The 20,486-nt window shown below is 41.7% G+C and overlaps 2 protein-coding genes across 5 annotated transcripts in view; both read right to left on the bottom strand.

The window, feature by feature from the left end:
• The window catches only part of RGPD4 (RANBP2-like and GRIP domain containing 4), a 32,698-nt gene extending 28,708 nt beyond the window's left edge, over positions 1 to 3,990 (bottom strand). For both annotated transcript variants that reach the window (XM_026034460.1, XM_026034461.1), the window contains exons 1-4: positions 3,865 to 3,990; positions 1,675 to 1,742; positions 1,079 to 1,190; positions 18 to 170 (exon numbers count right to left, since the gene is read on the bottom strand). In XM_026034460.1, the coding sequence (XP_025890245.1) occupies positions 18 to 170; positions 1,079 to 1,190; positions 1,675 to 1,742; positions 3,865 to 3,936 (405 nt within the window). In that variant the 5' untranslated portion in view covers positions 3,937 to 3,990. The remainder of the gene's footprint in view (positions 1 to 17; positions 171 to 1,078; positions 1,191 to 1,674; positions 1,743 to 3,864) is intronic.
• Positions 3,991 to 6,251: 2,261 nt separating this feature from the next.
• Positions 6,252 to 20,486, bottom strand: part of LIMS1 (LIM zinc finger domain containing 1) — a 71,939-nt gene continuing 57,704 nt past the window's right edge. For 2 of the 3 annotated variants that reach the window (XM_026034476.1, XM_026034474.1), the window contains 8 exon segments: positions 6,252 to 7,699; positions 8,531 to 8,606; positions 10,730 to 10,778; positions 12,215 to 12,307; positions 13,112 to 13,262; positions 14,509 to 14,658; positions 15,828 to 15,948; positions 18,305 to 18,371. In XM_026034476.1, the coding sequence (XP_025890261.1) occupies positions 7,480 to 7,699; positions 8,531 to 8,606; positions 10,730 to 10,778; positions 12,215 to 12,307; positions 13,112 to 13,262; positions 14,509 to 14,658; positions 15,828 to 15,948; positions 18,305 to 18,371 (927 nt within the window). In that variant the 3' untranslated portion in view covers positions 6,252 to 7,479. 3 annotated transcript variants of the gene reach the window in all.

The following is a 20,486-nucleotide window of genomic DNA, read 5'->3' as shown; positions in this document are numbered from 1 at the left end:
TAAAATTTGGCATTTACCTTCAATCTGTAAACAGCAGGACTCCCAGGGAAGAGTTTAGCAGCTCTGTCAACCCAGTATTTYGCTCTTCCATCAATAATGTCGTTACCACACAGTAATTCTGCAATCTTCAGTACAAGATCTTTCTGTGTTGGATTCAGCTCCACAGAACGCTATTTTTTCCACACACACACATACAGAATAACAAACAAAAAAAAAATACACATCCTTGATCTTGTAATAAAAATCATAATATAAAGCAGGTATTAAAGTTAACCCAGTACTCAAAAAGAAAAGCCAACCAGAAACCTAGTTATTTGAATTATACCTATCAGAATATACTTACAGAACACARTAATGAAGGAAAAGACTACATTTCTAAATRCCACCACTAGCTCAGAGCACATTAAATACAACTGCCAGAATTCAGAAGAACATAACAAGCATAAGGCAAAAGCCTGCTCTTCATCATCCACGAGCTGCTGCAATTCGTGGGCTGCTGAAGCATGAAAATCTGTTGCCTGACACTATGCGGACACTTTTAAATAAACAATATTCAAATCAAAGTGTCTTAGGATTTCAGTAAGATGTGTTGGCAGCAAGACTTTCCAGCACATCCTCTCCCTCCCACAAACTAGAACAAAGATATTTTTATTGGTAGCTTTATGTTTATATGTCTGCTTAATCAAAATTACTTAGATTTATAAAGGAGAACACCCTAGGTCTAGAGTCTTCATTATTAAGTAGATTCCTACCATCCACAACTCATGCTGGGGAGTTCCACAAAGTGTCATAAATTTTACGATAAAGAGCAACGTATGACTTGGAAAATTTTAACAGCAGATTACTGAAAGAGCAGATACAGGATGCAAGGCAAAGAAAAAACTTAATATAATCTATTTAAGTAGTTTAAGTGAAGATTTTCCCCTACTTCTTCTAAAGCACTGCACATTTCATAGCACGCTTTCTCTAGTAGTAGGCTTTCTTCTGCAGGTTTGAGAATATCCAGCACACAGATTAAAAACAAAAGTCCATTTACAAAGGCATAAATCAGGACATTAGGGGTCAGTGTAGTGCTTACCTTGTAACACCCAACAGCTTTTTCMATGTTATCCTCAGCTTCATAAAGCTGTCCAAGAAACCTGTGTGCTTTAGGATCTCTTTCCTGTACATTTAGGTAGGTACATATATACCTACAGAAAAAAAATCAGTAACCTTAATCAATTATAACTAAAATTAACGATTACATGTCAAACAGGTACAGTGTTAACCTAATCCATTGCTCAGGAAATACAGACATATTTTGTTCTTGGTTTCTTTCTGGATCTTAAAGGAAGGAACAAAATTACTAAATTACATTATTTTTACATGTACATTTGCTATTCATTCTCAATATTCATTCATTTGTGCTTATTAAAAAAAGTTTACAGAAACTGTAGGAACTACCTAGTACAACAGAAGAAAAAAAAAAGAGAGTTTTAGTGCCACATAACTTTTTTTCTTTCAGAGTGCTATTTTACAAAGATTTACAAGGCACTCAAATACCTACATTTACTGCTGTCTTAAAGCCACGATACTGATCTTGATCTGGTATATCTCATGCTCATTAAGCTCTTTTCTAAAGCAGGTAACTACTTCACGAGAGAAAACAGAACAATACACATCAATATATGTTACCTTTTAGCGAGTTCATATTCTTTTATTTCATAATACAGCTTTGCAAAAAAGAATCCTTTCATCGATTTCTGAAGGTGGAGAAAAAAAGATAAGCATGTTTTAAATATGTTTTAAATACACAGCACTTGAAAAATAATTAAATACATAGACTGCCCTTTTTAGAACAAAGCCGCATAAATGACTGAGTTTAATAAATAGTTATCWGCTCAAGCCCACTTCTCACAGATGAAGTTTTGTGGCTTTTTTGGTAGATGCAGAACTAAAATAAAAAGTCATAGCCTAGTATCCTTTGCCAGTGAACAGGAAAAATGAGCGAGTAAAAGAAAGCAACAAACCCTTCTATTGCCACAGTTCATAAAAACTTGTGACACAAAGTGGAAGAAGAATGGGATAAGCTACATTCAATCAGTTTTTTTTTTTTTTTTTTTTTTTTGCCACAACGTATCTTACTGCCTGTGAAGAAAAAAGATACTCAACAAGAACGAAAACTTGTCCTTCAGTCCTGCTTTAATATACTGTCACCAGAAACTTCTGTTTAACTGTGGACAGAAACTGGGTTTCCTCAACCAAGTCACTCATGGCCTTCATGACAGCTCCAAAGGGTAAGGAATGCATTCCTGCAGATGCTCACTAGAGATGCTATGAGTCAAAGGTARCTTCAGTAGACGCATAGATAGCAAAGTCTTTAAAGGTATATTTGGATACATAAAGAAAAGAGAAGGGAAAGGAGAAAAGGAATTGAAAAAGGAGGATGGAAGGGGACGATACATATGTATGTAGGTGTACACACCAGGCAAAAAGAGAAGGTGACAGAAGGTTGCGCAGCAGAGATTCAAGGAAATGATGATGCAAAAGCATGGAAATTAAAACCAAAACTAATGTAACATTTTACACAAGCTAGACCTCACCTTCAGCTCCTGGCAAGCTTCCATAGCCACAAAAATCAGAAGGCTCAGTACCTATCTCACTAAATGCATACAAATTATTCTCAMAACAGCAGCAGGACTCCTATCACACTTGTATTTAAAAATCCAAATCAGAAAACGATTAATTTGATGCTTTGAAACATTTAAAGAGACTGTGTAATAGATCAACTTCCTACTTTCRGGAATTAAAAATAGACTATGGCAACGGCTTATGCAAGGATCTATTAGTATCTAGTTCTTCATGGCTAGCAAACTGCTGTCTTCATCACAAGCAGGGACCTCATGATAAAGTTTTCACTACTTTAGAAACATGATAGAAATTTAAAGAACTTCACTTGATCTCCCAGTATCAGTTCAAAAGCACTTGTCATTAAACAAAAATAGTAAAACTTTACCACAACAGAGATAAAAGCATTTTAGAAAGTGCAACAGAAATATTGAAGAGCATCTCTGGGCCTTTTCCAGTCAGGTTTTGAATGTACCCAAGCATGGAGACTCCACAACTTTTGGCAACTTCTCCCAGTATTTGACAATCTTCACCATACAAAGAGTTTTTTCYTAAGCTTAAATGAAACTTCTTGTATCTGGATTTGTGCCCAGTGGTGAGTATGGCTTCATTCATGACATACAGGACACCACTAAATATTTTTTGTTCTGTAATAAACCATTTTAGAAGAGCAAAACTGTTTGCTCTTCTAAACCTTACAGGATTAAATAGTTTTCATGAACTGCATCAATCTGCTTACCATTCTGACCCGTACACTATTTTCTAGATTTGACAGAAAAGTAACCAATAACACAGAGCTCTTCAACCTTCTTTCCAAGTGCTAGACAGGAATACAATTTTTCAGTTGTTTTCTAAGCACTACTATTTCAAAGAAACAGTCATACAAAGAGAGAAAGACTAGTCGCGAAACACATGAAAGGAAACCGAAAGTCTAGGCACATGTGTTCCCCATTTATTCCTACCCGCTCCCCAGGCAGGCCCTGCGCTCCTGGGGAAAYGAGGAATTCGGGAGGCTCCCGGGCTCGCGGAGGAGCTTTCCGCACCGCGCTGGGGAGCGGCGCCCAGCGCCGGCAGAGCWGCCGGGGCTTGGGGAGAGCCCCGCAGCGAGGGACCCTCCTCCTCCTGCTCCTCCCAACGGCTCCCCGACCCCCCTGGGCTTGGAGCAGACCCCGAGGGCGGCCGGGACGGGCCGAGCCGAGCCAGGCCGGGCTAGGCCAGGCCGGGCCGAGCGGCCTGCCCCGCTTCCCGCGCACTCACCTCTCGCGGCGAGGACGCCGCGGCCTGCAGCGACGCCACGTACCGCTCCACGTCGGCCCTGCTGCGCCTCATGATGGCGCCGCGCCGCCCGGAGACGGAGGGAGGGAGGGAAGGCGAGAGGGAGAGGAACGAGGAGGAGGAGGAAGGGGCGCAGCGGCCGCGACAGCCTCTCCCCACCCGCCGCCTCCGCGGGCCTCTGCGCAAGCGGCGGCGCGCGGGAGCGGGGGGAGGCGCCGCGCATGCGCAGCGCCGCCGGCGGCCGTTGGGGCCCGGCGCGCCGCGCGTGGCGCAGTTGCGCGGAGGCGGCCCGGGGAGGGCGGTTCGCGGCCTGTTCGCGGCCTGCTCGCGGGTTTACCGCGTCTGCCTCGTCGCTGCTGTGACGCGAGGGGCGTGAGGGCCCCCACGGCCCTTACGCTTTCGCGAGGGATGGCAACGTGGGTGGGAAACAGACTTTTTATTCACCTAAAACTGTCTGGTGACTCATGCGCAGCTACGAGTTTAACCCACACGTGTGAGCTCTACTGCCGAGATCCCGCGCACGGGGAGACAAGGCTTCCAAATGCTCCCCCMGCTACAGCGAGAACCCTTTTTCTCCAGGGCCTTCAGCTGTGGAGAGCAGCAGCATCAACATAACACCCTGAGTTACTCCCTCCCCCCCTTTTTTTCATTATTAGCTTTTATATAGCTACAGATATTTAATTTGCTCCATGTGTGCGACCGCCTTCACACAGAGAGGYGCCAACACGTGGCGCTGGTGCCATCTTTGCTGTCCCCCCGGGAGGTGGCAGCCCGCGTTGTCCCCGGCGTGGCCGCGGTACCAGGGCACCAGGCTCCGCTCCTGGCCCTGCAGCCACAACTCGGCTCTGCCACCGCCCAAGGCGCCGCCGAGCTGGAGCAAAGCACAGGTCTGCCACTGCTGGAGGCCGGCTCAGCTCCTTCCCCCCTACAGCTACATCCATTTGGCTTTTTAATCTGCTGTGATTCTCAGCGTGGGCTTCAACAGGAAGCCTATGCATGATCCATCCTACACAGTAGAAATGGTGAACATCTTTTGAGGTGTTCACTCCCAAATCCCAGCGTGCGACCTTCTTCGAGAGTACGGATTGTGGGTACGAAAACAATAATAAACTCAGCACTTTTCGGGAAAGAATTCCCAGCTATGTGAAGTATTTGTAACACTGACAGGCCAGGAAGTGAGCTTCAACAGCAGACCTGTCATTGTGCAGGCTGCTTAATTGCTAGCTCGCTCCCTGGCATTGCTTTTAATTAATCATCTTTGCGGCACTGTGCAGAGGTATGACTTCAGTGACAGGTCACTCAGAAGAGCATTCCCAAAGAGCAGCGTGGRGCTGAAGAGCCCTCCATTCGAGACAGGACTCGAACACTAATCATAAAAATACTTGACCATGAGTRTGTTTAAGCAATGGCACCTATTGCCCACAGAGACTTCTGCAATCTGCTTTCTTGGAGATGCTCAAAACTTGACAAGAGCGACTTGAGCATTGACCCCGCTTTGAAGTTAGCCCTGCTTTGAGTTAGCTTTTTCATGATGATTATCAGCAGCCTTTGAACCCTCAAGTACTCCCAGACACCCTTAATGCTGCATCATGAGGTCTGAGTCTGTGGGAGAACCTACGTGCAACACGTAGGCTACATGGTGCTAACAGGAGCAGCATGTCCTGGAGAGACACAACGATGCGCATGTGAATGCAAGCGAGTTCATGGCCTCAGGGCTAGRGATGGCTTTCAAACTCTTTTTGAGCAGAAAGGCTGCTCAAAAAGACATAGGTTGAAGGAAGAAGGTAAAAGTACTGAAAAACTCAGCATAACTTTTTTTTAAAAAACCCTATTATTATAGAAAAATTACTATTTAAGTGAAGCATTGCTGATATGATCTATCAAATCCACAACATAGTCCAACAATCCAACACTGTTACTATGCTGGCTGTTCAAACATTTTTGGGAACTTGCTGCTTTCTCTAATCTTGAACATAGTAAGTACTGAACTGCATTGCATTCACTAACTCTACAGGAAAAAACTACTCAGAAGTGCTCTATCTAGTGTTAAGCTAGAAAACTGAAATTACATTACAGTGAAAACAGGAGAGAGAAAAATATGACAGGAAAGTTTATACTTTAAACCTGGATAAGTTGTTKTATCTGAGAAAACAAGTGTGTCTGTTCAGCAAACAGACAAAATAATCTTTTCGAAACAAACCACAGTTTCTTTCATAAACGTAAAATCTGAATAAAAGTGAGATACCCTGGGAATAGCACATCTATAAATGTATGTAAATATACAGTCACACCTAAAGCATAYGGAGCAAAGGGAGACTAGTTGCTTTCCCACACATCTCAAGCACTCATTTCAGAGAGACAATAACAAGTTACAATAACAGAGCCTTTATTGATGACACCACAAAGCAGGTGTTTTAAACCAACTATTCTTTTCATAAACAGGAAAGGAAATTTTAACTGCCATGATGTAACTACATAAAATCAATTCAAGTCACTAATAATAAGAAAAAAAATGTTTGCATACTTGACAATGYAATATCACTACAATTCTTAAGCAATTGTTTGTTTTGTTTTTATATMAGGAAGATTTGCAAGGACAGAAGTCAATAGTATAAAACAGTTAATGTTATAAGGAAGTCTGCTAATCTGTGATCTTAGTCCTTGATGATGGCTAAAGAAACAGATCCCATCAGGATCAAACCAAACGTATTTACACTCACTAGTGTAAAAGTAATATTGCCACTTAATTGAAATATGCATTTTCAATATTCTTCTAAAAAKTAACAAAGCCTAAAAGCTAGATTTTAGCCTCAGGTGTTCACATCTGAAACATGGTATTTCTTGAATCCTACGTAATTAAGGCAAAGCATGTTATCTTTTGAAGATACCAGGTATATAATTTCTGCATAAAAATATGAAATAAAAATAAAACTGTATATATATATATAATGGAACATTATTATCTATGGTCCAGCAGAATAAGGCACAAAAAGTAAATAAAATGCAAAAGTATATATAAAAGTTAAGAAGTTATTCTATATGGAATATAGCAAAATTCAAGTAGTTCTGAATGCTCATTTCTTGCGGTAGGAATACATATTTAATATAGATATTTCATGCTAAGCCTGATGTACAATGATTCATCGTATAAGCATAATCTACTAAAGGGAGATAATTTCTGCAGTGACTATGTTTAGAAACCTGTCATTTTTCAAGCTGTTTGAAGGCTCRTTAGTGGGACTGTTTGGACTAGAAGCTATCAGAGGATTTCTCCATGAAAGAAGGCAACTTAATTTCTTGTCCAAGTCACTCAGARTCCTACGTCCATGCTCAAGTTTGCACATTTACACTTCTAGTTATATAAATGACACTACGTGGACATGAAGTTGGRTGCATTTGCAAAGTGTATTTTTGCAGTATTTACAAGCAAATTTTACCTCTGTGTAGAACTCTGTAAAAACTCTTGTGTGCAGTGCATCTATTCAGCTGCATTATGAGGGTGAAAATACTTTCAGGTGAGTCGATACATAATTTATTCTATTAGTATGATTTATGTCAACAAATCTGAAGGGATTTGAAGATACCTGCATGTGATAATTAAAAGGCATGCATCATCACTTGTCTGAGCGCAGTTTCAAAGCAGAAWAAAAATCCCTCAAGTAACATATATAGTAATTTTATAAAAGAAGGGAAGAGCAGTCTTYACTTTCTTCCTACAGTTTCAGCTAGTTTCTTGAGTCTTTTCTTCAGTTCTAGAGGAAATTTCTCATAGCATTTCTTGCAGACAGGCTTCATATCAAACTCCACAAATTTATTCCTAAAATGACAAAGCAAAAACCAATCAGGCAAAGTCTTAAGTGTCAGAGATTCTGAAAATAGTCAAATTAACATGCGCAGGCAAAAAAATTACAACTGTAATTTATACATATGTAAGAAGTTAATTTCACAAGGTTATAAGTTGTGGAAAGTAATTAAATTACTCTGTGGTGGGAGATACTTTTTTTTTTCTTTGAACTCAAATGTTCTCACTTATGAGCTGTGTCATTTAAGACATTCACACTGAATTTTAGAGTACCACAGGCTAAACATGAGATAACTGAAATAACAAATTAAGATTTCAGATTCTGTAGAAACACATATTTTAGTTTTGATTGCCATAAACACATGCAAAAAAAAAACCCTTAAGAGTAAGAACATCCTTAGCACTGACCAAAGAAGAAAAGAGCAGAGGTGGTGGTGGGAAGGAAAGGAAAGTTTACAAACAGATTGGCTTTTTCTTTTTCTGCTTATCTTTCTCCTTTGCTTCACGTTCGCGTCTGGCAAGTCGTCGCTTAAATTCGTCTGGCATTTTCTCGTAACAGTGTTTGCAGACAGGTTTTAGATCAATTTCAACAAACTTATCCCTTTAGAGTTATACAAAGGAAAAATAAAGGACGAAAGAGAAAAGAATAAGATTAACTGAAGGAAGAACTTGGCAGACTGCTGAGAGATGTGTATTAGTAAACGGAGCTAGAGAAAGAAACATGCATGTTTTTTCTCAATTTTTTTATGGTGTGAAAACCAAACTAGTTAAACTAAGGCAACATCTACACTTTAAAGATGACCACTGACAAGTTTTGCAGGCATCACACGTATCTGATAAACTTACTTGAGTGTTAACTTAGTGTTGCAAGTTGAACAAGCGAAACAGTTCACACACCAGGCCTTATTCAGAGCAGACACAACTAGGAGAAGGGGGAAAAAAAGAAACCATTACCATTTCAGAAAACAGAAGTATTCAAAATTAAGCTCATGTGTTCATGAGACATGACGAACTATCACCTGATTCTCTTACAAATACTTAGGAACAAGACAACAGTCGGAAGGCCCATGTGGAAGTACTTGTAGGGGCCCTCTGTGCAAGTGATAAAGCTGCCTCTGAGGGTACCCGCACGAGTGTTGGCCAGCAGTGCCAGTTTAAGATATTTCTGACTCCTGCTACTTGCTTCCACTTCATATCATGAATGACCTTAAGTAACTGCTTTGTGAGGCTACGTGGTAAACTTGAGCAGGAGGCTCCAGCTGAAAACCAATCCAGCAGAAAGGTCTTCATGTTTCCTTTCTGCTTCGATCCTTTTCTGACTGCCATGGCATAAAGAGTTGTGCCTGCCCAGCTGAAAAATATGATGTGGAAGAAGCAGAGCAGCAGTCAGGACAGTGCTGGTAAACCAGCACCACGCATGTTAAAAAAAAAAAAAAAAAGGATGTAATGGGAGGAATTGCATCATAATATGATCATGACAAACTTCGACAATCTCGTTTGTCCTCTCTCTCCTCCAATATACCTTCCAACTTTTCCTTGCCAAAATTTGCATGTTTCTCCTTAATCTAAACGAGAGGATGCAGGAGTATGCTTTTCTCTTAAAATGCAACATGTTGTCCACAGCAAGCAAAACCAGAGCCTTGTCATGCAGAGTTCTTTCCACTTTTAGCACTGCTGTACTATGGAGCAAGCACTTCCAGAGAAGCATGGTTTGTCTAAGTGGCCAATTAAAGCAGTTATTTCACTGCCTGCCAAAATAATGCCAGTTAGATGGAAGTCTTTCCTCCCTGGAACTCTCTGTAATAATCATAGACATCCTCCTGAAAACCTGCTGCTGCACATGTTTGTTCTACCACAGAGAGAGGCAAAGAGCAATATAGGACATTCACCATTTAAGACAGCAGGATTTTAAGAAATGTAAAGGATGTTAAGAAATGTGAAATAATCAAAGATTACACTGAAAAAAAAAAGAAGAAATGACTACATTCTGTTTAGGTTGTTGACTTGAAAGTACAATAGCGGAGTCAAATTATATGGTGTAACATTAGGGACAAAGGTACCAGCTTATCAAGCAAGGCTGAATTTATTCATTTACCTCAGTTTCCAGTTCTGCTCATTTTAGTTGGATTTTAATGAAAAGCAGGACAGTGTTTCCCCCAAAGAGTGTTCTAGTTCTGCAGGTACAGTCYAGTCCAGACAATGCAGCTCCCACCCTATACTTAGATGACTACACATTAGATTATGTCTCCTTTTACACACCAGAGGYTTCCTCCCACTTGCTAATGGCTTTGGCTTAGGTGAGGCTAACAATGGCATATGGTATTTACTTCAGGTAGGTGTAACTAGTTACATWAACACTTTTCATTATTTCAGGTAAAATTATCTGCTCTTGGACCCTTTTTTTTTTGATCACTGGACCATTTTATCAGTAGCTATCCAAAAACAAACAAAACAAACAAAAAAMTTGAAAAACTTAAAACACTTGCTTCCAGCTAATGAGCTGCTGCCTTTTCTTTCCAAGTATAACTGGTTTGTGATAGTTTGAGCAGTCCAGATTTTCAAAACACAGTGTCTATGGCAGATAGGCAAAGATCTCCAGGAACCAAACTGAACTCAGGGAGACTAGAAATCATGGAAACACAAAAATCCTGTAGGTTGCCACCCACATCTTCCGATACCTAAATCCTTTTCTATTTTCCAGCTTGGATCGTGATACCTAAATCTGTTTGAGATGCTCACTCTGAATATTATATTATATCGGTTCCAGATTAAAGTCAGCGAGATGAATGTCTGTGCATCTCCTACCACCCTGGACACTTGCTGTTCATTAGGGGGTCTCCAGGTGACCAGGGTTCTCCTCCCAGCATCATGGGACACTCTAAGGTTTTCTCACCATTCAGTCCCTGTGTAATCAGATCTGATCTGAGTTCTGATAAGGAAGGCTGATATTTCAACGATAACAATCGGCTATTAAATAAGGACTTTTCCACTTTTAAAGAGAACCATCCATTAAAATAAGCATTAAGGAAGCAGACAAGCGCTTACCGTCCCCTTCGATCACACGATTGCAGTGGAAACACACGTCACCAAACAGCTGAGGAGGAAGAAGTTAGGGATTTTTAATTAGATGGTTTCATTCACAGTAGTTTCTCTAACAGAATTACTGTATTTCAGCTAATGAGAACAATAGCTTTCCTGTTTAATTCAGTAAAATAAAGAGAATGTTGGTAAGACTCGTTTGGTTTTCAAATAATCTCTTACAACATCTTATTGCAAACCAATCTTCATAACATTAAAGATGGAAATATTTCTTTATGACCCTCTCTAAATGAGATTTTGTCTTAACATTCCTCTACTCCTTAACATTTGAAATACATCAGTTGGAGTCATAAATAAATTATCAGTACCCAGCCAATTTAGCATTTGGATTTACCCACATGACTAGMGAAATATATTGCTGTTTCTGGTGAAAAGAGCAGGGAAATGATCATTTTTATTCTTCTGAATAAAGGAAAATTTAKGCCCGATTTATTCTTCCTTGACACTTAACATTTGGCCACAGTGTTACAGTCCACCAAGAGCCTGTATTTTCCTAATTTCATGTACTTTTTCTACCTGTAACAGCTGACCTACTAAAAGACATCTGTTCTACATACAATTCTTGTCTGGTGCAAGGTCTTGCTCCACCATGACTGCAACATCACTATTATTAATGCCATTATGGCATTTATTATCTACAAGTACGCTGGCAACATTTCAGTCATCTGCCCTTTGTCACCGACAAATCAAAAATCCATCTGTAATTAATAGATGCCATACAACTCCCAAACGTAATCCCTAATCTTGCATTTGCCAGCAAGGCAGTGTGCCTGACAGCTTGCAGGTGGCTTCTGAATAATAATGTACTACTAATAAAAAAAAATATATATATATTATAGTGCCACTGCATTACGCAGTTAAGGGAGTCTAGAATGAGATGGCAGCACTGCCTCTGACTCCTATGTAAATGCAAATAGTCACTAGGTGGTGTCCTCTGACAAATGAATTCAGCGCCTGCAGTCCTCGGGGAACACACGAGTGCCCGGCCCTGCAGATCTTAGCATAAAGGCAGCCTAGAGTAACAGCTGTAAGGAAAAGCAGCTGCTCACTAAGGCCTAGGGTTATAGCACAGCTACGGAGTGACAAATCTGCTTTAGATTACTGGGGAAGACTGGGTCTGATTAGCTACTTGGATCTTGAAGAAACAAAAGACTCGTAATAGCTCCACGTAAGCTTAGCACCTTAGAGAGCAACCAGATAGATGCTCATTATCCTGGCCAGCCTCTGGCAGACTGGGGTTTTTTTACATGCCAGACAGACCTGTGCAGAGAGAAGCCTTCATAAATTAACTATAATAGAGCATCTGCTGATTTTCAGTACACCCACAGATGAATATAGGAAAACAGGAGATTTTCATGACTTATCATCTCGAATTAATAAAACAGAATCACAAGTTTACCAGTAATACATTTTTTAAATATGCAACCTTACCTGATTGTAGTGGGTTTCACAATAGGCCAAGCCTTTCCTCTCATAGTGACGATGACCCAGGAATGGCTTTTCACATTTTGCACAAACAAAATGCTGTAAAGAAAATTGTACAAATTTTTTTTTGTATTAGTTGGAAGTAATGTTTTTTTCTCTGGACATTGAACCAATCAAATCAATAATGAACATCATTAAAAACTATTGATTGAATTGCACCATCTTGGAAAGAAGAAACAATACTGTTTTGTTTCTATACCTACAGCACCAATATAATGCTCCTTTTACTGTCTTCACTTTTTTAATCTAAAAGTTAAAAAAGAAGGGATTCTGATATGAAGAGACTTTAAATAATTTACATCATCACAGTTCCATGATGAAAGCATTTCCTAGAGAACATTTTCAAAGCAACCAAAGGAAAATGTCTGTGAATCTTCCTAACTTAAATGGAATGTGTGGAACTACTCTCGCACAAGGCCTTGAAATGTAATCTCATACGTGGCCATGCAGCTCTCACAATGAAGAACTGAAACATATTTGTGTGGCAGGTGACCATGCAAAGTACAACAGTACCTTGACGGCTGCTAATTAGGAGGCTCCCACAGAACGTTACTGTCTTTCTGGAAACCGCTTTGCACACCAGCATCTCCCTGTACAATGATCCCATGTTGGTTGCTTTGATTACTGATTTTAGCTTCACAGTGGAAGCTTTATGTGGGGTAGGAAATGAGACTTGCTTAACAGAGGAAGACTGGACACAAAAAGGGTAAAGACAGGATTRGAGGAATGCATTTATTAACTATTTCTGCAGAATTTTCTCATCTTTTCTTTGAAACTGCTCAGCAAAATTCCAGATGAGCRCGTTACATTCGTGAAGGACAATAAAAACAATGTGACATCTACCTCCACATGCCATTGCTTGCCCATGGCATTCACCACACGTCCCTCGATCGGCCTTCTACACGCTCCACAGATGGGGACACCCATTTTGTCGTGGCAGGGCAAACAGTACAGTTCTCCCTTCAACTCACGAGCATCAGCAGTCAGCTCCTTCCTGTGCAAAAGTCAKTGAATAGAGAGGATGAATAAGGGAACCAAACAATTGCAACTCACCAGTGTTGCTGGAAGAAGATTCAATTTTTAAGCATTTACTTCAGAAGCTGTATTTATACTGCAATAATTGATTTAAATAGCAGCATCAAATTCAGTAACTTTCATTAACAAGATGGATACCACAGTATACTCAGAAAAGCCTGCTAAGCAAGGTGTGCTGAGTCTCTGGCAAATATAGTGAGATCCTGTCATTCTGTATTCTGGTTATGTGACGCAACTGTGTTTGAAAGCTGCAGAAACGTCTGGCTTGTACTCCAGCCTTATCATCACCAGTTTATTTTAGATTTACATAAATATAATTGAAAGTAAAATGGACTCTTCTACATTTAGGCACATTTTCCCTGTGGCATCAAGTTTCAGGGAAAGAAGAACAAGCAGCCACACGGGACAGTTATGCTTGTTCTTTTGCAGGTACAGAATCGCACATGCTCTGCTTTTTAATAATTGACATGATTACAATACTGCAACTGGATAAACTTTAGAAGTGACTGCAATCACCAACGCTCTCGACGGGCTGCCCTTGGCACCAACTACGGGATGTTTCTCAAAGCAGCCTTTGCTGCGGCACTGAAACRAAAAGCTTCCTTTGCACCAGAAACAGGCAACTAACACATCTGTGTTATGGCCTGTACTGCATCTTCACATGTGCATCAGCGCAGCTTGCAGAAACATACAGCTGCATAATTTGCATTTGCAAACACTAATAAAATGAGATGGGAGGAAGTTTCCAACAGAAAGGTTGGCTTCAATAGGAAACAACAAAGTTCACATACCACTTCACTGAAAAGAAGTAACATAGACAAAGCAGAAACTCAAACAAAGAAGATCACTTATTTTCTTTTTTTTTTCCTTTCATAGCRGGAAAATAAGCTATGATTTTGCTGCTGCAGAAACCATTGCTTTGCCCAGAGCTCACACTTTCTCAGACCCCCTTTTCGTGCAGCGCAGAATCTCCCGTGGCTCCCCGCGGGGCCGCCTGCGGGCCACGCTGCAGCCCCTGGCACCTCAAGGCACAAGCTGGGAGAGCCGAGAGGGCAGCTCCACCATCCCGGAGGCGACAACCAGACACAGCCCTGGCTCGTGTGGCTGCGAGGCAGGCAAATCCCACGGGAGAGCGCTCTACAATGTAGGTGGATAACGTAAAGGAAAGCAGCATTTTCCCRTTTTCCTTCGCGGATTTCAGTTACCCGCAGTTTGCACAGTTGAAATGATCGGGGTGATATGGATCGTTCTTGAATATGAGAGGCTGTTCGTCAATAATGGCGTGGCACTTCTGGCAAATGTACTTCCCGAGGCCTCTRGCTTTCTCCCGGTTATGGCAAGGACGGCAGAGATGTCTGAAATACCATAAAAACAAAAAATAAATCCTGCTGCCAGGCGTTGCAGTGCAAAATACAACCCAAACCTCAACGAGAACCCCATTTCAATCAGGCTTGCTTTGCAGGAAAAAAAATATCTTAAAAGCAATGTGCCTGCTAGGCAAGCCAAACTCAAAAGGGGGAAAGCTATCATTTTTTTTCTATAATCACAGAGGAAACAWTGCTTCAGCTCACGTGAGTTTAGGCTGTGCTGAAACATGGAGGGCAAAGTTTGCAACAGATTCCCATTACTGAATGTTTCACTCTGAAAATCTCAAAAATGTAGATTGGAAGTTGGATGACCACGTAGGTCCTACTTCTGTAAATATCTGCATACATAGCATTAAACATACAAAGTCAGTGGCCTTATAATCCACTTGAAAACTATKCTTGTGATCACCGTTGGTAAAAATATCCTACCATGGGAAGGATGTCACTGAGCTTTAGGCAATTATTAATAAAGGAGATGCTAAACCTGACTAAAATTGGAAACCCAAGTTGAACAATCTAAGAACTGCTAAAAAGACAATACTCCTGCATCTGAAGAAGGGATGGCCTTCCCCTCACTAGCATAAAGTCATTTTATTTTTAAGTGTGTAAGAAAGCTTTAAACAAAAACAATTTAAAGGCACTGACTGCGATAGTGCACGTGGCTCGGAAGAAACRCAACCTGAATTCCGAGGCTGTAGTAGATAACTATGCATACAAACTACTGAAGGGTTTATTTAAGTATCTAATTACCGCAATGCCTGTGACTTGAAAACATCAGTTACTAGAACTGTAGCAGAAAAATGTGACTCTCCACTTGCCTGCTTCACTCTCAGCACTTTGAGAACGTTTTCCCTCTTGTTCTATATCACAGTGTACCCTGCTGGCTCCAGAACAGCATCAGCTAGACACACACTTTTTGCAAGAAATCAGGTGATGAAGCAGATGATCAACTGTCAACATCATGCATGTTTATTGTGAAATGTTCATTCTTAATGTTTACATTTCAGTTTTGAGATGCCCTTTTAAGACTTCCTGCCCACAAAAGCACTTCACTTACTTCATGGCGGCTGGAAAGCTTTAGGAACCTTAGCCTCTGATTCCCACCCCTCAATTAATGTTACTAACGAACACTAGTAGAAGGAAGGGTGGAGATCTACCTGCCAGCGTTCTTGACAAATCCAATATCTGCCAACACTTGTTGGCAGATATCACAGCAGAAGCATTCTGGATGCCAACTGTTGTTCATAGCCTTAATAACACGACCAATAATGAACTCGCCTGTAAGAAACACAACACCAGGATGTAAAAGTTAAAAAGAAAACCACAGKTGAACCATTGCAATGACATTATCATCCCCTCCTTGCCTAAAACCCTCCTCCTCATCTGGTAGGATATATTCCTGTTGGTGCTACAGCTCTGRTTCTAAACTCTGGGGTAGGGTTTCRGTTGTTCCTTTGGCAGGGGACAAAAACAAATGTCCTCACCGACTTGCAACCTTCTGGTCTTTATATACCATTACTTCTATACATGCTTTGCTTTCTCTATTCAGATACGCTCTTCATTCCCTCCCATTTTTATTTTTCTGATCTCCAACTCTTTTAAAATACATGTAGTTCCTTACATAACATGGTTTCCTCAACTCCTAACCATTTTTCATCTTTCTTTCGGAGAAAGGCAAACTTCTATTGCGTCTTTCACATATTTCTACCATGCTAGGGTCTGAAAACCAAGATTTGAAGGGGCTCTGCACTCCCCGTGCAACAGTTCTCAGCTTGGGAAACTGCAAATAAACCAAGGGTTCAAGATAAGTCTGGAGAATAGATTTATGGACTTCGGAGTGCTGTCCTGTGAGGCATTAGGAAACTGGCATGAAAATTAGTTATGATGCACAGGGTGAGTGTACTGCGCTGGAGAGGAGCCAGGGCCACTGCACATGTGACTTAATCCTTCTCTCCATGAGGATTTGGGTGAAGACTCCAGAGCGCTGCTGCGAAAGCTCCGTCTCGAGCACGCGGGGACTCGGGCTCCTAGAGCAGCCTCGGTCGTGGCCCGAAGCACCTGCAGATCGCGGAGACGTCCAAGTGCCGCCACCAGGCAGGTGACAAGCACATGAAACCAAGAGTGACACTCAGCTCCGTGCTGAGTCACACGCTCCGGCTAATTCACTCACCCCGAATCCATTTGTTGGAGCAAGCCAGTAAAAAAAAACTGATGAGGTTTTAACAGAGCTAGTGCTGTAAGGAACCAGGGCAAGAGCTGCTGAAGCTGTTCCAGGCGAGGAGCCGAGCCAGCTGAGCAAGAATAACTYGAGATACGTCGTGGCCTCCTCCCTACTCCCCCTGGCCAGGGCACTTACCATGCCCAGAAGAAGCGGGTTAGGCCTCCTGCAAAGAAACTGCTGGGTGCGGAGGAGAGAAGGTCCCCTGGCCTGGCTCACCAAAGGGGGACCAATGTTGGGGGAGAGGAGCGAACGTGGCTGCGTGTGGAGGGCCCTGCTGTGGAGCAAGAGCAGGGCTTGGGTTTTTGAGCGCTGGTTATGAGGCTTCACAGAACTCCTGACAGGGCTGAATGCAGACAGAGAAGCCCTGGCACAAGGGAACAGCAYGGGACAGAGGAAGGGGACCCTGTGGAGTGAATGGAAGAGCACATGGATCCCTCACACACAAAGAGCAATTGGCCTGTGAGAAAACACAGTGAAGAACTTGGCTTGTCACTACCTTCATTTTGCTCACAAATTGCCCCAATCTCTTTCTGCTTCTACTCGTTGAAATCTACAGCTTTAAATGCAAAGGCCCTGAGCATCTGCTCCCCTCTTTCTCAATATTAACCCTTYCATTTGCACAGGGGAAGGGCTGTGGAAGACAAGTGAAAGTCGTGACACTTGTTCGGGTGTCACACACACACACAAAAAAAAGAGCTGCAAGACCAGTTTAAGCACCAGTAAATCAATGAAGTCTCAGTCCTGGCCAAGAAAGATGTCACACACAGAGAGCACTGTGGGGAAAAAAAAAATAAAAAAACAATAAAAAGCACAACCTTCAAAATGATTACAATGTAGAGGATGCAAACATTTACTTGAAGAAGGGCAAATAAAACACTGTCCCCAGTGTCACCCAGGGGAAGCATCAGAAGTTGAAGCCTTACAGGAATGTGTTTCACAAAGACTGAATCATGAGATGATTATAGGACTAGATGGTAAAGACTGGCCTAGCTTCTTGGAATAGGACAATTTGGATGAGTTACAACAGTCAAAACAGGTGGCAAAGGCTGGCTAGAGGGTTTCAGCTGCATGAGAAAGGCCATAGATGAGTGCATGCCTGTACGCGGAGAGGTTTTATCCTATTAGCAATCACGAGGTCATGAACAGCCTATTCACTGCATCACTGAATCAACAGCCAAGCTACTCACTCAAGTCATACAACCCTTTTTTAAAAATCCTATTGTTTGATAACCTTTAGCGAAAGCCRCTCCCAAATTTCTCCGGAGTCCGGCTCATTCTGGAAGCGCCAGTGCCCGGCTGGACAGGGCTGCCTCCCGGGGAACACGGACAAGGGCTGAGAGCCCTTTCCTGGCCGTGCACGCTGGTGTCCCACCGAGGGTCACAGGCAGCCTTTCCCCGTGGGGTTACACTTACCGCACTGATGGCAGCACGGGGCAAACAGCATTTGAAAATCGTGCTCGCAGTATTTCCTCCCTTCAAACTGCAAATGGAACACAAGCCAAGATTTAGAGATAAGGAACATGCCCTTAACATAAATACTGTAACACACCAGCTTGTTTCCAGACGCAACTGGGTAGCAGAAGATAAGAGGTCGCACAGAAAGCAGGCTAAGTGCTAGAAAAACAGGCATTAAATTCACTCACCTTAACTGAGCTGCTAGCTACCATGCAGTGTTAATAAAACTCTATTACTTAAAAACTGCTGAGAGCATAGAGCAGTTTTCTGTGTCACCCATTTATATCACAACAGATGTTTAGATTTTGACAGTCTGCTGAAAAGCTGATGCAACTACCTGAATGGTGGGCAGGAAATTGGCTTACAGAAACCTTTCTGAGGGGGAAGCGTTTTCCCTGAACCCATTTGATCTTTTCCCCACTCTACATTTCCTGTAAAAATGGCCCAGTACCCGGGAGGAAATAAGTACAGGAGGAGGAAGAATACCCTGGGACAGATATCTTTGCAGTTTATCTCTGCAGCAGCAGAGCCAAAACATGAAGGGAAATAAATGCTTTTCCTTCATCATGTTTATCTGAGGAAATTTTAAGGGGCAAAATTCACCAAAACAGTGAGATGAAACAGAGAAGCTGATCTTAAGRGATTTAGATTTGGATCTGACTTTACTTAAAGCTTAGAAAAGTTCAGTTGTAGTTCAAGCTCATACAGAAAAGAAAAAATAAAAAGCATGTGGGAAAAAYAAGTTCAAATGAATTCTCCAGCACTGCATTAGCAGCTTAGCTGAAGAATAGGTAAAAACATGTAGACAAGTATGTCCTGAAAYGAAGGGAAATGTTTAGATACCTTCAGGCACCTCATTACCAGACAGAAATGCCAAGTAGCATGTTAAAACCAGAAACGCAATATTAGGCATGCTATAAAATGTTTGGATTTGGATGTCTCAGATTAAAACACTAGGAAAAGGGAGACAGCAGGAAGCCCCCACTCTCCTTCCTTTTTCCTGGGTTTAACACAAAGCAAACTGCATAAAATATTATCTGCAAAAGAAGTTTTGGTGTATGGGTAGAAAATACAGTAATATGCTTCCAGGTTAGYTGTTTTATACCACAAAATCCCTCACGTGAAATGCAATATGGGTTCAGTAATTATTGGTACAATATACAGAGCTATCAGCAAGGAGGTGACTCAGTGAAACAGCCTACGAGTCACTRGAAATGTGGGATCCAAAACTTAGCCCTTGTGCTCCTGAATCACGCCTGCTAGGAACAGAAAAACCCCTGTTCTGCACAGAAGCTTCCAGAAGCATAAGTTAAAAAATGTATGGAGTGTTTTTCATGCGTAATAATCTAAAACAGATGACATTTTTAACTGCAGTTTTCTATTTAATTGAAAGATAGAGGGATGTTACTGTCTCAAAGGAAAACTAGAAGCTTCTGGTTCAGTGTGAATTTTACTTGCTTCCTGCCAAACAACCATTCCAAATGGAAAAATCAGAAAGCTTCTTATTTTGTGTAAGCAGGTGATGCCATGGATTTGCTTGGGCTTCAGAGCCAGAGTTGGTCTGTGCAGACCAAACAGGTTTTCTTCCCCTCTGGTTTGTGTCAGGCAGGTAGAGTAGGTTACCATTAACTCCTGTTTATATTTTCAATCTTTTGGGGTTCATTTATGCTGCACCTTGTGGTTCATGGGTGGATGTGCAGCCCATCAGTCACAGAAAACCATAAACTCCGGCAGCAAATCCCACAGCACGTATTTTAAGGTCGAGATCATTCAACTGCTGTAGGCCCACAAATCAAATACTCCTGCACCCAACATTCCCCAACACAGGATCACAGAAGGACAGACGTTGGAAGGGACCTCTAGAGATCATCTAGTCCAACCCCCCTGCTCCAGCAGGGACTCCTGCTGATATCCAGGTTTCTAGATTAGTGGAAAGCCAGGTGCCAAAAAGAACTCTAAAGGCCCTTTCTCGAAAATGGGAGAAACTGGAAATGGATGTTTTCTTTGCTAGAAAAGAAGACTGTTACTTTGCTGTAAGCACTTTCAAAAGAAAGAAAAAAAGAAAGGTTTGCAAAAGTGCTCTGGAAGTCTTTCCCTTCCCCAAAAACTATTTCGAGCAGGTGACACATCCAGCAGCACG

The sequence above is a fragment of the Nothoprocta perdicaria genome, unplaced genomic scaffold (assembly GCF_003342845.1).
Source record: "Nothoprocta perdicaria isolate Ctin4 unplaced genomic scaffold, notPer1 scaffold_144, whole genome shotgun sequence".
In the NCBI taxonomy this organism is placed as follows: Eukaryota; Metazoa; Chordata; class Aves; order Tinamiformes; family Tinamidae; genus Nothoprocta; species Nothoprocta perdicaria.
Note: the sequence above shows the minus strand (reverse complement) of the source record. Positions and strands in the feature narration are given on the sequence as shown.